Raw genomic sequence first — 19,161 nt, forward strand, 5'->3', positions numbered from 1 at the left:
AGAAATTCCTCCTAATATCCAACCTAACTATTCCCTGACACAGCTTAAGACTGTCCTCTTGTCTTTCCTGAACTGAGGACTCCACAGCTGGATGCAAAAATCCAGATGGGGTCTCACATATGTGGAGTAGAAAAGGGCAATCATGCCCCTTGAGCATCTGGACACACTGCTCTTTATGCTCAAGTCAAATTTTTCACATTCTATATCCTAAGTTTCTTCTCCACTTAATCCATTTACCACACAGACTGTGCAGATGCTATGGATTTCCCAGATCCAGGTGTTGAGGCAAAAAATCAAACCCAGAAAAATTATACATATAAATCAAAAGACCACATCTGTGTAGAAACAAAGCCTAAGAAATTTTATTAAAGGAAGCATGTTGAGAAATTTGTGGAAAATGAGGATCAAAAATTGGCAGCAAGTAAACAGCATTTGATCACATATGTGGTGCCCAAGATTTCTGAGATATGGGCAGAAATATCTAGAGCTATTCATGGTTCATGTGCAGATGAAGCTCTCTGTATTTGTAGAAAAAGGGAGTTTTGTCATGGACAGTTTAGTGGAATCAAAGAATTGTAGTTTTCTGTGTGTAAGAAATTAATTGCCAGTTACAGCTCTGATCTGGAATATAACAGAAAATAGGGTGGGGCTTGGACAGCTTAAATTCTTTTCTGTTATGCGTTGAGCAGAACTAGGAGAAAACTGAGTGTAAGGTAAAGAACATACATATCTTCTCAGAGCTAATAAATCTATGTCCAAACTTCACAAAAAATTTTATAACTTTCTTGATAAGTCAGTGGTTTGTTTTCCTGTTTACAAACATTTAAATTCAGTCAAGTCTCTGCATAACTCCTTTGAGTTTCAGAGTTTGGAGGGTATTTTGGAATTCCAGAACAAACAGTGCTAAACTCCGTGATTAATGGAGAAGAAGTCTGGCACTTACTGTTTCCTATTTTCAGGGAACAATTTTGTCTTCTTTAATTTCCTTCACTCACAGGCCTTTTAGGCATCATCTCAGGGTAGTAGTTAAATAACAGTTTGCTGTGAGGTTGTGGATGTGGCATGTGATAGAGGAGGAACACTCCTACTGAAATTGAATGTCTTCTTCTGTGAAGACAATTGTTTGAAAGGTTTTCAGGTGCTGCTGCTGGGACCACGTTTTTCACTGCACTGTCTGAACTCTGTGTCTTAGATTTGCATCAAAAACGTCTAGTCAACTGCGTCTACTTTGAATGAGCTCTCTCTGTGGTTCCTTTCTCTTCCTTTGTGTGCTCCCCTGTGCTCCCACACATGTATTTTTAGTTCTGTCCATCTCCGGTCCTTCTTCTGTGACTTCCAATTACTTGCTATCATCTGTTAACAATTTGCAAGTATCTGCTTTATGTCAAGGCATGGGAAAACAAAATTGGGAGAACAAAACAGAAAACAGTCTTCCCAAAAAAATTATTCCATTGGCAGTCAGAATTTTCTCATGTAACTGAGATAAGATACTTCTGTAAAAAATCACTGGCCTATATATTCTGCTGGTAAAATCTAAGTATCCTTGTAATGAAAGCTCTATCTGTCATAAAAATACCCATTGACATAAAGGAGGGGTTTTGTTTCCCTGGGAATGCTAGTGGCTTGCTGTGCTAGAAGTTCAAGGATTTCTGGAGTCAGGAAAATCATTTTTATCAACTGCCTAGAGGTGGCACAGAGACACTGAGTGGCACCTCAGAGATATATGCATGTCATGATCTGGACAGCTGTTACAATTTAACCTCAAAATGTAAAGCTATTACTGGCTTACCTTAGTACTCAGGGAAATGTTAGTTTTCATTTACTCAGTGGAGAACATGACAGTCCCCCGATAGTTTAATCAGTTGAGATAAATAATACAGAAAAGGTCATTACCGAAACTTCCAAAAGAGATCTGCCTTCTGCTAATGTATGGGGGCTCCAAGAATGCAAAAAGGTAACACTTTTCTCTGAATTTCTGTTAGTTTACGTACCTCCCAAGACTTTCTGAGACACACAGTCTCAGAAATACAGCTATGTAACTTCTCTTTTACTTGAACTTAATTTCTTTTCCTATTTATGTTTATTTTGAGGGATTTCTAAACAATCTGTGATAAATGCTTTTTATAGCACTTATTACAAACTCCAAATACAGCTCAAAAGAACCAATAACACAACAGAAATGTTTTCCAAATAATAAAAGTCTGTATTTGATTTTTATCAACTTGCGACTTCAACAAAATATTGTCATTGCTCGTAATCGGACATAAGCCTTGTACTGAGTTTCCAAGGCATCAGAACAGAAACTAGTCAGATTTGCACTGTCTGAATGTTCTTTGATCTGCTTTCAGCTTTGGCTGCTTCTTTTAATTGTGAGAGCAGTTTTGACAGATTTTCAATGGGTAATTTATTTTTCTTGTATTTACTTTTTCTTTTCTTGGATGCAGGTCTGGACCTGGACACATTTGGTTTAGCAAAAAAGACAAAGAAACTATATAACATAAGTGGAAGTTACTATATAAAAATTCAGATGTAATGTAGAGCTACAGACTAGGGAAGAAAAAGCAAGGTGCAAAATTGTGTTAGCAAGCAAAAAAACAACTCCAAGTGAACCCTACAGGGATGAAGAAGGAACGGTCAACAGAAGCCTGGCATTCTTCCTGGTGAGGGAGTCCAGATGCTGATGACTCACCATAACCCCACCACCACCTTCACCTGAGTGAGACCATGACCTTGGGGCCCAGGCAAAAAGGGGAGAGAGGTAAACACAACACTAGGAGAAAGGGAAAAACTAATGTGTGTATGGAGCAATTAATTATTCCTATAATAAAGAATAAAACTTAGTAATGGTAAGTTAGCATAAACTTTCTGTAATAACTAATAATTCTTGAATGACACTGCTAAAGTTTCAAATATGTTAATAGATTTTTCACTTTATAATTAATGTGTGTTTTTCCTTTGTCATAAATAAGGTTTTGAGTGTACACAAGCTTGTGTACATTGTGTTCATTGCACAGGCAATGAATTTCTGTCTTAGGAATATAAATTTCCTAAGAAACTTAGAGTTTTGGAACAACCCATGCTATGTATATAAATGTCAATTTGCTATACTCAGCCATCTGGGAGGAATAATTGATTAGGCTTTTTACTAAAGGTAGAAGTGACACCAGAAAAATGATAGTGTTTTATCCCTCTTTGCAATAAAACACTATTTAAATCCTAATAAAGAATCACAGCTCTACATTTTGGGTTTGTAAAGAGTTATGTCTTTGCTACTTTAGAGGACAGTTCAAGAGCAGCATTTCATTCTCTGTATTTCAACTTATATCTAATTAAAAAAAAATCTGCTCCTCAAGTGTTCTTGATGGTATGTATTTATTGAGGGAGAAATTTCAGCTGTGTTGTGTATATATGTTAGCCTTCACTGGATAAGTATTTCATGCATTATTTTAAAAAACATTATTAATTGGGTATCTTGCTTACAAATACAGCATCACAGCCTTATCCAGGTAGCCCAATCTGTGGACCAAAGCAACATCAGACTGGGTTGCTCAGGGCTTTATCCAGTTGTGTCTTAAAAACATCAGGGAACTGAGACTACTTAAATTCCACTGCCTGACTTACTGAGTCCTGCCACTCATCTTGGTAAGCAGCCTGGCTCTGCCTTCTCAGTAACATTCTCATGGGTGCTAGAAGGCTGCTGTAGGTACTCCTGAACCTTTCTTGTCTCCAGTTTGAACAAACGTGGTTCCATCTGTCTGTGGCAGTGTCTCTTCTCTATCCCCTGATCATCTTGGTCACTCTCTGCTAAGCCTGCCCCAACTGATCAATGCCTGGTTTGTGCTGGAGGGCCCAGTACTGGCCACAACACACAGATGTGGGCCAGGAAGTGCCTAATACAAAGGGATAAGTGTTTTCCCTGATGTAGTGGCTACCCTCCTGTTAATATGGCTCAGGATGTTAGTGTCCACATGCTGGATGGTGCTTAGCTGGCTGTAGGCCAGTTCTCCCCAGTCTTCTCCAGCAGAGTTTCTTCCTTGCTGGTCAGTCCCCAGCCTGCACTGTTGGAAGCAGTGCCCTGGATGCAGGACTCTGTACCTGCTCTTGCTGAATTTTGTCAGTGTCCTGCTTGGCCCCTTTCCCCGTCTGTTGTTGCTGAGCTCCACCTCCTGCCCCTAAGCCCATGTGCTCAGGCCATGGTTTGGCGTTACTCACGAAACTAACAAGCGCGCGCTCTCTCTCTTCTTCCAGAGTTATTCACAGACACTAGACAAAACAAGGCGCCAGGACAGGCCCTGGAAAAACATGATCATCAACAACTTTTGGTAGGGTACAAAACACTAAGCACTACACTTCTATTCCAGCTGGACTTACGCCCATCAAATTGTCCACCTCTCCACCAAATGAGGCACAGAAATTATGTGGGAGACCATGTTGTAGTACCGTGTCCGGACAGCTAGGGTACTATGACTCCTTCCTCATGGAACGAACCACTTTATTTTGATACAAAGTACACTTGGGAAGTAGTTACCCAACAGTACTAAAAGAATTCTGTATCAAACTCAGAAGAAAGGACTCAGATCTCCAAGGAGCATACCTGACAGAAACTCTCCTGATGGTTTAAGGCCTAAAAAGCCTCTTCAAAACATCTCTTATGTTTGAAAAAATGCTGAGTAATATGAAAGATTATTTATTAGTAAGAACATTTGGATTTGTTTGAAATAAGATTTTGATTACTGGTCAGTCACCATGAGGGTTACTTCTATACTCACTAAGCAAGAGTTAAGTTTTTAATTTATACCAGTACATTAAATGTGTGAAAAAAATTAATCAGAATATAGTGCAAGTTGTGTTACATAAACATTGACTACTCTGTTAAGATGTGAATAATTAACTCTGAATGAAGATGATGAAATGTCATTTTCCAAACATCATAATGAGGCTGCCAAAAAACACTTGCATGTCTGTAAATACCGAATAGCTGTATAAAGACTTGTATACAAACTAGTGAACCATTGACCCCATTTCTTCCATTATTTCCTTTTCCACTTCTCAGTATATCACAACTACTCACAAAACTACTAGAGTGAGGTTTGGACTTCAGGAAAGATAGCCAAGGAAATGGGAACAATAATTTCTTTTACTACCTATTTTCTGTAATCTAAGTACCCACTTCAGTTCTGTAAAGGCCATAGGTTAGTAAGAACCTGTGTGTGTGGGAGAAGTGCCTTTCTATTCTTTTCCACCCCTTCCTCATGAATCTGTTATGAAGTTCAGAGAAGTTCTAAATATTCTTTAACAAAGTGATTGTCTTAGCATTCCTGTCTGGATTTCTGAGCTGCTCAATAGGCCTGTAGAGAGGCAGAACCTCAGGCTTCCTTTTTATCAGGCAGATAAATTATTGCTGCTTTTTATGCATAGTGGCATTGGAGATTAGATTTAATGATCTCTCTGACAAGTCTAGTTATTTGCTGGATATATATTTCATACAATACCTTCCATTTTCCCATATATTTGCTTTAGGAAGATTAAGCAACACATTTTGTGGACTTCTGCCATTCAGAAGTCTCTGAAGTGTGGAGCTTAAAATGTACTGTTTGGCTTCTAACATTTAATGGGCCTTTGCTGCCAAATTTTGTTTAAGGCTGTGGTGCTTTGGCAGACTGATATGTTGCCCTGGGAACACTACTAAAGCCCCAAATGTTTAACTCTTGGTGTCCTAGTACAATCTGGAATAGAGATACTATCATGTTCATTTTTGAAGGTTCTCATTTCTCAGGGTAATGAGACTTGTGCTCAGAGTAAGCTCTATGAGCTAAGCCAGTGCCTTCCTACTTAATTGTTAAGGCAATTAATTTTATTGACTGGGGAGTTTGGGGGCTATATTCTTATCTCTTTACTGTTTCAAAATACCAAACAGTCATTTGAATATTTTCTTATGGCTTTAGTTGATTCAGTGTAAAACTATTGAAATGAAACAATGTTTTAAACCAGGAAGTTGAATTTAATTGATATTTTGACCCTAGCTCTGCTTTCTGCTCACTTTTCCATTGTGACCTTTCTGGGACTGTGATTGAGATCCATCAGCATCTCCAGAACCTCTAGCAGAAAGACCCACTTCTCCTGCTGTGGACATGACTGTGAATACTCAGGAAATGGGACAATCTAATGTTTTGGCCAAAATATTGTGTTCTGATGTAGCTGAGGATCACCAAATCGTTTCTGTGGGAAAGGACATCTTGGTGTTTGGAAGAACACTACTCAGAACAAGGACAACCTGCAGTTGTTCACATTCAAGTGTCACAAACAAAACTCAGGCCCAGGTCGTTAAAACACAGCTGCCTGCTGCTAGACAGTGGGAGCTTATTTGTGAGAGATCAGCAAGGGCAGGGCTGCTGCATGGGGGTGAGGGAGCACAGCAAAGTCAACCACAGCCTCAGGGCACCTGGGCAGTGCAGTGACAGTGCCAGCAGCCAAGCAGTCATTAGGTGACAGCCAGGTAAGGAGCCACGTCCTAGTTCAGTTTGGGAAGTGGTGGAGTCACCATTTCTGGGGATACTTAAAAGGTGAGCTTGTGTCAGTTTGGGGCATGGTTTAGGGATGGACTAGCAAAGCTGGATTACTTGTTGGGCTCGGTGACCCTTAAGGTCTTTTCCAAACCAAACGACTCTTTGATTCTCTGTATCTGAGGGAGGGCAGGAGCTGACGGCTTAGGGAGCAGCCAAAATGGGCCTGCTGGGCTGAGGGGTGCGGGGAAGCTGGTCATGGCCTGTTGAACAGTGATGCCTAAATGCGGCCTGATGCGACACTCTAAGATTCAATTTTCTTCATTTATCTTTTTATTATCGTTATGAATTTATCTCTCCCTCCCCCCGTGCACTTACGTAAAGGATCTTTCCTTCCTGCCCCTGATTGACAGCCGGAGAAACTGCCGCCGCCGTTCCCAGGGAGGACCGGGCCGGGCCGGCCGGCGGGGCGAGGCGGCTCTCCTCGGGAAGGCGGCGCTCCCCGGGAAGGCGGCGCTCCCGCCGCGATCCTGCCGCGATCCCGCCGCGATCCTGCCGCGCCCCTGCGCGCCCGCGGCCGGAGCAGCGGGGACAGCGGGACAGCATGGTGGTGCGGCCGCTGCTGCGCGCCGTCATCATGGGGCCGCCGGGCTCCGGGAAAGGCACCATCTCCGCTCGGATTATCAAGCACTTCGGCGTGAAGCACCTCTCCAGCGGCGACCTGCTGAGGGACAACATGCAGAAGAAGACAGGTGGGCGCGGGGACGCGGGTGGGGATGTGTGCGCGGCGGCGACGACCCCTCCTCCTGTCCCCGTCCCGCCGGAACCGTCCCCTCGCAGCGCCGCGGGAGCTCGGCGTGACACAGCTCCGCTCCGGGAAGGGACACACGCTCCCAACACGCATTCCTGCCCTTCCCCTCCGAGGAGGGAGGGCGCTTCCCTAATGGGGTTTGCTGCTCCCCACATCCGTGTGCCCGCCGCGCAGGCGGAGGTGGGGTGACTTCACACAGCTCTTCTGGAGGCCAGAGGCCACCGAAGTGGGCCTCATATCGGCAGCCCTGGGTTCTCCACACGCTGACACTTGCCAGCCTCTTCATGAAAGTGGACGGGGTTGTCCTGTTTTCGTTGTTTTGTTTCACCTCATTGCTTCGTTGTCTTGGGTGCTTTTAGTAAGCACTCAGTGGTTTTTGTACATGTTTCTAATAGTTCTGATAGCTTCTCATGGTTTCTCCAGCTGGAAGCATCTTAAAAGAGAAAAATATTCACATCTTTTAACAGGCAGGTCCAGAGGAGGGGGTTTGGGCAATCAGACTTTTTTTGTATGTTCATTTGAAGTAGGGGTACCTGGAATTGTTAACACCTATTCCAAAATTATGCCTAGTCCTGATCTGGCAGGCATAACATAGTGATGCTTTCAAAAAAAAAACAAAAACAAAAACAATGTGCAAAATTTTCAAACTGCATAGCTTTTAAAATTATTATTGTCTTATGAGTTCGTATCATGATTAGGTTTCAGCAAGGTCTGTGTTTACATACAGTGATGCTTATACGAGATAAATATACTAATTACTCTTGCTGAATAGGTCTAGCTTGGCCTCTGGCCTCAGCTGAGATACCACAGTCCCTCTCTCTGGTGGATTTTTGCAATATGGAAGGTTCCCTCCTGACTTCCACATCTGCTTTTCTATATGGTGGGGTGAAAAGCCTTGTAAGAACCATCTCAGGCTGTACAACTTCAAGCTGTAGAATATTCCATTCACTTGTGTAAGTATCACTGCAGTATTATGCCAAGGTAACTGGCAGTCTCAGTTTTGGAATACTCATAAGCATGTTTGAAGGTGAAGCAGCTGTGATGTGATTCCCATGTCTTCACACAAACTTTATTTACTCAGTAAGGATAATGACTTCAGTACAATGACTGACTTTACTGTAGTTGATATTGTAGATACTGTAAGTTAAGAATTTGTGAGGAGTACACCTGTGTAGACAGACCTGATTATATTCATGCTATTTCTATTTGGTTTCTATCATATATTTTTATTTACAGAGGGTCACAAAACTGTTCTGTTATGAACTTTCAGTGGAAGATGTGGTGGGTAGCCATTCCAAGAAAACAAAGGAAATGTTATTTTACCAAGTGTTTTGAGGTTGAAAATGTTTACTGAATACTTTTGGTTTTGTGCAAGACCACAGAGCACCAGAATCATGATAAAGGTTGTGCGAGAAGAGGAAATTCCAGGTGGAAATATCATATTGCTTGAATTGAGCTGGGAGCCTGAAGTGATGCAGAGAAGTGATTATGCAAAGAATTCTAGGTGGGTTGGACAGAGGAAGGAGAGCAAACATGTGAAATGGAAGTTTAGCAGAGACATTAAAAACCAGAATATAAGGAAAGAAGTCAGCGGACAGCTTAAGAGGTGAAGTTTGCTCTAAATTAGCTATAGCAGAATTTACCAGAATCTGCTACAGAGTTTATCATTCACTAGTAAACCTAGATGAAACTCTATTGCAATTTCATTGAAAGTCAGTCACTAGTTTCAGAAATGGTTCCAGAGGGTTGACATGAAGTATGAGGTAGGAGGACTAGGTAGTACACTGAAAATAGGAGACCAACTGAGAGTCAACTCAGACAGCCTAGACAAATGCAGTCAAGGCAAAGATCCATGAGTTTTGACAACAACAGAAGAGTCCTGCAATTTCCAGTTCTTTGGGAAAGGAGTTACACTAAGATGGGCAGTTAAAGCCCTTGGAAAATTAGATATAGCTAATAGCAGTTTTATGGTGCTAATTTTCTATTTGCTGTCTTGTGAAAATGGACATTGTTGAAAAGTCCTGTTGAAGATGAGTGTTCTTATCATTCTGCAGTTATTATCATGTTCTTTTGGACAGTGGAGAGTCTGTGACCACTTCTCTAATGCTAAGGTAATTATTGTCTGGTTATGGCTAGAGCTTGACTGCTGTAATGTGGTTAGAACCTGCTGATCCTTTGTAAAGCCATGGAACATGGATACCTGTCATCACCTACAAAGAAAAGAAACCTGTGTTACCTGTAATTCTGAAGATTGCCATGCCTTTATGGTTTCAGATCCAACCTGTAAAAAACCCTAAACCAAATAAAACCTACAGAACCCCATGAAATCCCACTCCCAATAGCAGGAGTGGGGAGGGGGAACCTGCTCTGAGCTAGTGCATATAGATGACTATTTGGGTATGGTTCTGCCTATTTTTTCCCCTCCGTAATAGCGACTTTCTAAATTATCTGATTTCTGTAAAGGGAAGCAAAAGGCAGTGTTTTTCAAGCTCTGTTGGTCTAATAATGGCTTGCCATATTCTAAACATTTCTGGGCCCAAAAACTCATGAATCTTTCTAAAGTAAGTTAGAATTGCTCCCTGTGAACCTTGTCTTGCAAATATTTTTAGATTCTTGTGGCTAGAGCAATGCTGCAACATAAATCAGTAGCAGAGCCAAGCATCAAGTACACATTAAACTATCCAGACATGATTTATTCCTTCTCTTAACCCACTTTTTCAGGGTACATGGTTCAAAGCACACCAGAATAATAAAAAAAGATACGAAGAAGGGAGGTAGGGAAGAGACACTTTGTACACAGACAGACAGTCATCTTCTTTCCAGTTTGTGATGTGCTGGAGGACTCAGGCACCACAGTCTGACTCTTTTCCATATAGTGAGCACGTTTTGAAGTCTGGACAAGGTGCACAGTGCCTATTTCTAAATGGTCTTTGTACTTTTCAAAGCCTGACTACAGATGTGAACAGCCAGGAAGGGAAAATTGTTCTTTTATTTTTTTTTTTTCTCATCACCAAATGCAAATCCTATTTGCATTATTTGGGGTATGTACTGCTTTTCAGTTGCCTCACCTGAAGAAGGGCCTCTGTCCTGTTGTACATTTCATCCACTGAGTGATGGGTCTGGCTTTCTGCTGAAAGTGGTCATATCTGCCTGGGTATCTCCATCCATCTCATTCTCTCTTTAGTTTTCTGTAACTAGACCTTAACTGGTTGCAAGTAAAGGCTTCTGCAGACCCACAATAAAACCAGTCTAGCTGCAATTCTGGGTTATGTAACAGAATTGGGTAATTGCTTTATAAATTAAAGATATGGCAACTTTGTGCCTAGGACACAACCCAGGCAACTGAGTTTCTTCCTGGCTATATGCATGATTTGGGTGAACTACAGCATGCTACTGCCTGCCATGTAGGAGCATAGTGTGATAGCTGGAACAACAATGCGTGGATGGGATTTTAGTGAGCCAGTGGGATAAATGACTGGTACTAAATGTTAGTCAGTTCCATGGGAAAATACTAGTGTCTGTATACTCCCATAAATAGTGTATACTATCTATAAACACCCTCTTGCCACTCTAGTAATCATAAAAATACATATCTGGCAAGCATGTCCCACTGCATACTGTCAAAGGCATTTATGTTTGTAATGAAGCCTAAGTGTAAGTTAATAACTGGCCACTAAGCTAAGAAAATAAACTTTTTTTTCAGGAAGTCTGAGGGCTCATATCTTAATAAACTTGTTTCCTTTCTATTTTTTATTTTGAAGACTATTGGTTAACGGCCTCTCCACACTTTAGTTTTTAGAACTTCATATTTCAAATACATACTAGTAAATTTACTCAGAGGGTGTGTGTTTTGCCCTACAGGTGGATCTAATTAATCTGATATGTATTTGTATGGTCAGATCCTAGTTGATCATCTTGATATTTTTTAATTTTGGTAAGCATGCTGTCTATCTTGTTTACAACTTTTCTCTGTCACCCGATCAAAACAAAGTTTTTGCAGGCTTGTAGCTTTTTCTCATTTGCTGGAGGTCAGAGATAGTGTAATCCAACTTTTACTTTTGCAGAAGTGGGAATCCTTGCCAAGTCCTACATTGACCGAGGGCAGCTTATTCCAGATCACATCATGACACAACTAATGCTGAATGAGATCAAAGGTTTAGACCAGTACAACTGGCTATTGGATGGTAAGTTATCATGTTGGATATCACTATATATGGAGAGAAAATCTGCTCTGGAAAACTTGGGACTGCTTTGGTGGCTGCTAGCCAGCTTGTTGTGAAACTTTCAGCAGATAGTCTGCCCCAGTTTCTTTGACAAATGCTTTGGAGGTACCCTGCCCTCAGAACATTACAGGGATATTTAACTCATGTTAAAAAGGGTAGTTCAACAGTACAGAAAAATTTCAAAACTGGCAATTCTGGTATTTTTTATGATAATTCATATGGTATTTCCCCATTAAAATAGGCATTGAGAAGTTTCTTTTTTAAAGTATTTTCTTATTAAAGTCCTTGGGGAATGGAAAACTTTTGAAGGATGAGGCCTTGGAATTATCTAAACAGCAAGGCAGGAATGTGATGCAGTAACAAGGTAAGTATGGAAAAGTACTGCAGCAGTGTGGAGTGTAATCAAAACTATTGCTCAATTGCCCTAAGAGGTCTCCTTCATTTGCTGTTTGGTTCTGTTCTCCAGAATGAACTGTTTTGCAGTTCTGCAGTGTAAGCTCATTGCTTCAGCACTCTTGCTAGAGAAAATGCATTTGCTGTTGTCTCATGAGCTGGATGGCTCTTGTTATTCCAGCCCCTGGGAATACATTTGGATGCCCAGCACATAAATAGTGTCTGGGCTGGATACGTGTTCTTTCAGACTCTAGTCACAACCTGCCTCAGTAGATAAAAAAGTTATTGGTGTGGCTTTCTATTTAGAGGGAATGAAAAATCCGCAGTGGCCTCTGTCCCTGAGTGCTTTATTATAGTTATATTTATATAGTTGCTCCTACATACAGTGATATGTTCTCATGGCTTTAGTCACAGCTGGGCTCCTTCCTGAGAGAAAGCCTTTATTCCCACAGTGAACAGTACAATGAAACCTACACCATAAAGCAGAGAATGGCAGATATTGGTTTTTTTTCCTTTAGTTTCAGGTCCCATGTACGCACAGTTCCAGTCTTGTGGATCTGGATGTGTAACAGTATAGCAGTATAGTAGTAGTAACTGTGCCCGCTGGCAGCTCTCAGCAGGAGGATTGTGTCAAGACCATAAGAGAATAAATCAATTTCTACTGCATGTTAATGTGCTCCTGCCTTTAAACTTATGCAGCAGAAAGTTTGTCTGCATCAGCATTTGTAATGAGACGCAGTAAATTACTCTAGGGATAGCTCTGCCGTAATGGGCTTCACAAGAACAACACTGTTCTCTTGAAATGTTAACCCATAATCTTAAGTTTGGTAACTGCAATGCAGAACAAACAGATGAGGTCAGTTAGCTCAAACTAGAGCTGCTGAACCGCTTGCATGTTCACTTAGCCAAACACCCATTTACTGCCTTACAACAGGTTGGTGGCTTCTGGAGTCATAGCAGATGTAGCAGTCTGAGTCATATGTGTCTGTGGGTATAATCCATTTAGATTTACATGCTGTATAATCTAGAGCACTTTTCTCTGTGTTCCTGGAATCTTTGTAATTCCTCACCTCTTGCAGATCTTTTTCTGTAGAGAGAGAATACTATGTAGAAAATGTCAGTTCAATTTCAATGAAATACTTTCCTAAAAGCACTTCAATTTGTTGAGGAATTTTCTCATTACTCAGTCCAGAGCAAAATCAAATTTCCAGCTGCAATACTTAGAAACATGGTGGCTGCTAATAGCAAGAAAGAACAGCAGTTCTTGAACAGTGTTCAACATCAGTGTTGAAGACCTGGCTGTTCCTCTGCTCTTACCATTTAGAAGCACTTTCATGCAATAATGTGAATGTGTGAGAAATAGAATGAGGGCAGCTCATGACTGTGATGCAAGCCAGGTGCAAAAGACTTAATACACAAGCAAGGACTTGGTCTGAGTTAATAAACTCTGTCTTTTTGTAATGTTTTTCCTTACTCATGCAATGGACAGATCAACACTATGCAAGAGTTTCTTAAGTTTGTGTCTATCGGTGCTTGCCTTTACGAAGAAGTTTACTTGTACAGTATGATGCAAATTAGAAGCTACTGAAGAAAATGAGACTATTCTAGAGCTTTTTGAGGAGAGGAACTGTTCCAGTGAGTATAGGACACAATAGCATGTTCTGCAGTATCTTTGACCACTGAAGTCTTTGCTCAATACTTAATTTCAAATTCTTTGTGGAGATGTTGCCTGTCTTGTTCTTTGTTCCCACTGCACCCATCTTAAGTTCCACTAGATTACCTAATAGTTTAAGGCATAGAATAGGGAGCCACAGAGTTCATGGGGAAAAATGCAGCACCTTTGAAGTGAAGAGATAGATTTCTGATCAGCCTGAGTGTTCTCACAGTTATCATATCTGAGGGCAGTTTGATATACTAAAACTTTCACAAACCTTCTAAATCCTGTACTGCCTCTGGTAAATATATTCGGCTTACTGCAACTGAGTAAAACAGGTTTGTAATGACCACTACCTTAAGCCAGACTTACACAGCTCTGAAAGTAAGATATATCACAAATGTTTCTAGGTGGTTCTGAGGGAAACTCTTCACTGAATGTTTTATTATTCCAAATGTGTATATAGTGCTTTTATTCAGTGTAGTGGTATATGGTGTATATATAAATACAGGGTCTTTTTGCACTTATTTTTTGCACTCTTGGGAAGATTATTAGCTGAAATGAAGAAATAAAAGCTTGGAGGCATTTAAAAAGTTAACATGCCATGACACACTGAAAGATATTGGAAAATCTAATGTCTCTTCCATCTTTATAGAACATGACAATGCTTTTTGGTTTTTTTTGCCCTGTAACAATTATTTTCTTTAATGACTCAATCCAGGTAATTTTTGCTATAACTCTGCTTTCAGAATTTTATGAAGTTGTTTCCTTTAAAAAGGTTTCCCCAGAACACTTGCTCAGGCAGAAGCGCTCGATAAAGAATGTCACATAGACACTGTGATTGACCTAGATGTGCCATTTGAGACCATTAAGTGTCGGCTTACAGCACGCTGGATCCACCCTGCCAGTGGCAGAGTTTACAATCTTGAATTCAGTCCTCCCAAAGTGCAGGTAAGCAATATGCATTGCTGATGGCACTAAATAAGTACTGCATTGTGTTTGCTAGCTGCAGTAAAATATTGTTTGCATAATGTGTTTCAAAACACAGCAGCTCAGAACAAAATGGCTCATGTCATTTCTTGGGAGTGCAAAATCTTTCTGTTAACACCCTGCTGGTATTGAGGGTATGTTAGTGACCTGGCAGAACCTCAAGGTGTTGGACAATGTTTTTTGTCCCCTGCAGAGCAGAACACCATGATGTTTTGTAAGTACTTGTTAAAGCTGTTCACTGATCTGGAATACTGTCTGCCTTGTGCACTGGCACAGGATCTGGGCATGGTCTTAGCCTGTTTGCAGCCTGTACAGTCCAAAATGTAGATTTCTTTTCCTTTCTCCAGAGGAGTAATGCTTTATATATAGGAAACCAGTCAGAGGAATCCATTTAATGCTTTCCCTGTGTTTATATTTAACCAAGATGGGTATTTTCAAGGGAAGAGCTGCAGTATTGCAAAACTGGATCTAGAAACTTTCAAGTCAGGGGAGCTTTTCAACAGATTAATTTTTAACAGATTTTTATGACTTGAGATGTCCTAAAGAGAAGATTGAAGATAAAGACTGTACATTGTTACCTTAAATTTTTTCAAGAACAATTTGCTTTAGTGCAACTCAGCTAAAACTGTATTTTATCCTTAACTCTAAATAACTTAGCTGTTGTGGCATCACATTTCACTTGAAAGCTCTATTAATTTACATCAGATATACAGCAGGCCCTGGAGCTTTCGAATTTCAGTGTTGCAGGAAAAGAGGCCAGCTTGAAATACCAGGTAAGCACTGGAAGTGAGCAACTGAAAATATTGCCTTTGTTTTGTTTAAAACAAGGTGCTTAAAGTCATGGTTATTTTCAATTGCAGAAAAGCACAGGCAAGATGGAACAGAGAATTCTCAGACTTACCAGAGTAGGCTTCAGCTGCCAGAGTTTTGCTGTTTAGGATCTGTCTTACCTTTCACTAATTAGCAGACTTACCACAACACAGTGGACTGCAATACTTAAATTGAAAACATGGAATAGAGCTAAACAGGTGAAATGCAGTTGTCTCTATTATCTTAATAAACCTGCAAAATGCTTGCTTACTTAGTAGGAACATTCACACATTAGGTCCCTACCTCTGTAGGGAAAGCTTCAACTGACTCTCATGCCAATTTTTTGTACAGCTGCTGTTAAATAATAACTCTTCCATCTTGCAACTTAAAATCAAAGAGCGATTAACTCCTTTGCCCATTTTAGTATTGTCAAATGAAGGTCCAATTGGTCTCTTATTTCTTGTTATACAGGAATGAATTACCAACAGTATTGTTTTCTCTTGTACGTGAAGGTTTTGTCTTCATATTTCCCACGTTCTGTGAATGTTCCAGAGGACAAATTAGTCAAATTAGTCAAGTTATTATGATCTAATATTCATTGGCAATACTGAAAAAACATTTTTAACTGACAGACTGTTTTACTGGAAAGTCAACAACTTAACATTCCAGACAAGAACACATGCAGCATCCTCTCTTTATAAGCAGAAATCTACATCCTGATTAAGTGGAAATTGATCATAATTTCAATAGAAAATTACATAAAGCATGCTTAAAGAGAAGTAAAAAGTATACTCTGGTATTTGCTTTTAACCATGATTAGGGCATTGATGACATTACTGGCGAGCCCCTTGTTCAGCGTGATGATGACAAGCCAGAGACTGTCAGCAAGAGGCTCCAGGCTTATGATGCACAAACAAAACCTGTCCTAGAATATTATCGGTGAGTAGTAAAATCTGTTCTTCCACATTCCAAAATATTACTGTGCATCAGCATAGTGATGAGCAGATCTCTCTGCTACAGAATATATTATACCACAACAGTGAGTGTGGTGTGAGTAGCTGTGTAGCTTTCATGAACTCAGTCAGAAATCAACCCAGCAGAATGAGTATGATTTTCCAGGGCTGCATGAGACCTCCTGGAACCTGTGTGGTAAAATAACCTGTCACTGCAGCCAGCCACATTTAGCTTCATAAAGAATGCTATGCATTTCTCAATACCTCCATAGTACTGCTATGAGCAACAACAGCTCTGGTGGGTGAAGTAACAGACAGTTCCTACTTTTGCAAGAATTTACAATATTTTGTTTTCTGGATGTATAAGTAGAACACTGCTAATAAGTGCAAGGGGTCAAATAGAGAAACTGTGAGTGAGGATTTAAATGTGGCTGTTCTAAGAACAGGACTGTGACTAGACACAGCTAACAAGACTCTTTAGGAATAAGTAGCTAATTCAGAATTTTTTGCATTGTGGAGTGGAAATAAATTACTAGTTCTTTTAAGAATCAAAATTATACACAATGTTTCTCCTAACGTAAAGCTGCAAGCATCATACTGCTGATATATAGATTTGTAGCAGGTCACCATGTAGAGCTGTAGTCTTACCTTGCCTAGACAAAGAAATCAGACTCTGACAACATCAATGGTTGTCCTTTTGTATTTCCATATTCACCACCCTTCATTGTATTCTTCCAGGACTGTTGAGCAGAAATCAATGTCCAGCCTGCATTTCCAATGCTACAGCTTTTCTGGTGTTACATCACATGCGTATTTTCACACTCCCGCCAGGGTAATCATCAAGTGAGGTGGAGATTTTGGAACAATTAAACAATTTGACATCTGTAATGCTTTCTTCTTTTTCTTCCTTAGGAAAAAAGGGTTATTGAAATCATTTTCTGGAACAGAAACCAATAAGATCTGGCCACATATCTATGCTTTCCTTCAAACCAAGTTGCCAGATGTGAGCCAGAAAGATGCCACCAACCCCAGGTGAAAATGGGTCAAACTTCTGCTTATCTGTCATAGCTCACTCCCAATTACATGAGATTCTGCAATCAAGGATTTGTCCAAGTAGTCTACCAGACTCATCAATAATTTAAGTCCAATGCTGTCCTTAACTTACACTAAATTTTGTTGCCTGTGGTTACCACTTCAATGCTGTATTTTTTTATATTAAATATACCTAATTTCAAAAATACAGTAACTGTCCTTAACAAAAGCCAGTACTCTTGTGTCTCTAATTTGGCAAACACATTTGCAATATTATTGATGAAGGAAACACATTTCAGAATACATCTTAATTAGAAAGCACATTGACTGATTTACTCAATCAGTAAATAAAGCAATGACAAGAACATGCAAGCACATTCCTTGAAGATGTGCCTAGCTGGAGCTAGCCAGAAGCTGTGAAGAACAATGACGACTGGTCTACAAAGAGTCATTTCAGACCAGAGCTCCTGTGTATGGAAACTGATCTTATGGAAAGGTTAGCTTCGTGTTTGCTTACACAGATGTGACTTGATTTTGCTCACCATAAATTACACTTGTACCAGGGCAAATTATCTAAGCAAGTATTATGTTTCTATTTTTGCCCTCAGAGCAACTATTTTGCAGAAAATGGGAGTTTCAATGATGTGTAACACATTTGGTAAAGCCTCTGATTTTGTGTGACCCTGCAAGACTTCATCAGTAAAAAGATACCGAAGGGATTGTGTAATCTGGTAAACCTGTAACTAGCTAGCTATATGATGTTGACCACTGAATGCCTTTTGTACTATCTTTGAAAACAAGTGCTCACTGATGCCAGTGACATGATTTCCAGTGGTCAAAATACTAACTTTGGCACATTACTGTAGCAATTTTTATTGTAGCAACTGGACTGGTTTTCATGTGGTTCTTGTCTCTGACCAGCTCTTGTGTTAATTCACTACATAACTGGAAATACAAACTTCAACAGTCCACAGTTCTTAACAGTCCAGGGACTGCAGACACTGCTATTTTTCAGTGACTCCTCCCAGCCCTTTTTTAATGCTCATCAGAGTGGAAGTTTCAGGAGTCAGCAAAATCTGAGGAACAAATGGTCTAGGTAATGTCTGAAGTAGCTGTGTCCTAATAATGCAGATTCCAATCTCCTTTAGCAGTGACTGTAAACAGCTACAGAGCTGGAGTGCTGACATACCTTGGACTGCATCTGCACATCGAGTTTTAGCATTATAAATATTCAGACATATTTCAGTCTAAAAAGAGATAGCCATTGTAGAATTTGTGAAGTTTTCCCCCGACTATAAATTAACAACATAAACAGCAGCTACCAGTACAATCAGTTTTCCTTTCATTTAAATAAAGCTTGCCAAGAAGATTGACCACTTGGACTGTCCTCTTGAGGAAATACCTGCTGCTAGTATTCTTACATTTTAATTTCAATTAAAAAGTCAATTTTTTTTCATCAGCATACATAAACTTCAGTGAACCAGAAGGAGGAGGGGGAGGAAATCTCATTATTTGACATTTATTTCTGCAGCATCCAGTTTTACCCCCTTGGAAACTTAAGAAATAACTTCTACTGTGTAACAGGTTAGATCCACTGCTAAGGGTAGCAAGTCACTGTGCTATATTGCCCTTACTACCCTTGCATACAACATTCATTTAAAAAACAACCTGAAGTTACTTGTTTTCCTTTAAGTTTCCTTTAATATTTAACTAATTATTAAGGAGGAGGCAGTATTTGCTTACCCTTTCCTGGAGGATTTGCCAAGTTTAACCAGATGCAGTAGAAATTTGT

At 40.1% G+C, this 19,161-nt stretch overlaps 2 protein-coding genes across 3 annotated transcripts in view; one reads left to right on the forward strand and one right to left on the reverse strand.

Moving 5' to 3' along the window:
- Positions 1-4,390, reverse strand: part of RCL1 (RNA terminal phosphate cyclase like 1) — a 40,301-nt gene extending 35,911 nt beyond the window's left edge. The window contains exon 1 of the mRNA XM_058044377.1: positions 4,213-4,390. The gene's annotated coding sequence lies outside the window, so the exon portion shown is untranslated. The remainder of the gene's footprint in view (positions 1-4,212) is intronic.
- Positions 4,391-7,041: 2,651 nt separating this feature from the next.
- AK3 (adenylate kinase 3) lies at positions 7,042-17,598 on the forward strand. Of its 2 annotated transcripts, none has more exons than XM_058044153.1 (5): positions 7,042-7,255; positions 11,379-11,498; positions 14,363-14,535; positions 16,205-16,323; positions 17,250-17,598. In XM_058044153.1, the coding sequence occupies exons 1-5, from the start codon at positions 7,108-7,110 to the stop codon at positions 17,371-17,373; spliced, it is 684 nt and encodes a 227-aa protein (XP_057900136.1). In that variant the 5' UTR covers positions 7,042-7,107; the 3' UTR covers positions 17,374-17,598. The 2 variants fall into 2 exon arrangements, with proteins under 2 accessions (XP_057900136.1, XP_057900138.1); XM_058044155.1 differs by lacking the exon at positions 17,250-17,598 and adding an exon at positions 15,232-15,347 and having other exon boundaries at positions 16,205-16,324.
- The last annotated feature ends 1,563 nt before the right edge of the window (positions 17,599-19,161 follow it).

The sequence above is a fragment of the Melospiza georgiana genome, chromosome Z, assembly GCF_028018845.1.
Source record: "Melospiza georgiana isolate bMelGeo1 chromosome Z, bMelGeo1.pri, whole genome shotgun sequence".
Taxonomy (NCBI): domain Eukaryota; kingdom Metazoa; phylum Chordata; class Aves; order Passeriformes; family Passerellidae; genus Melospiza; species Melospiza georgiana.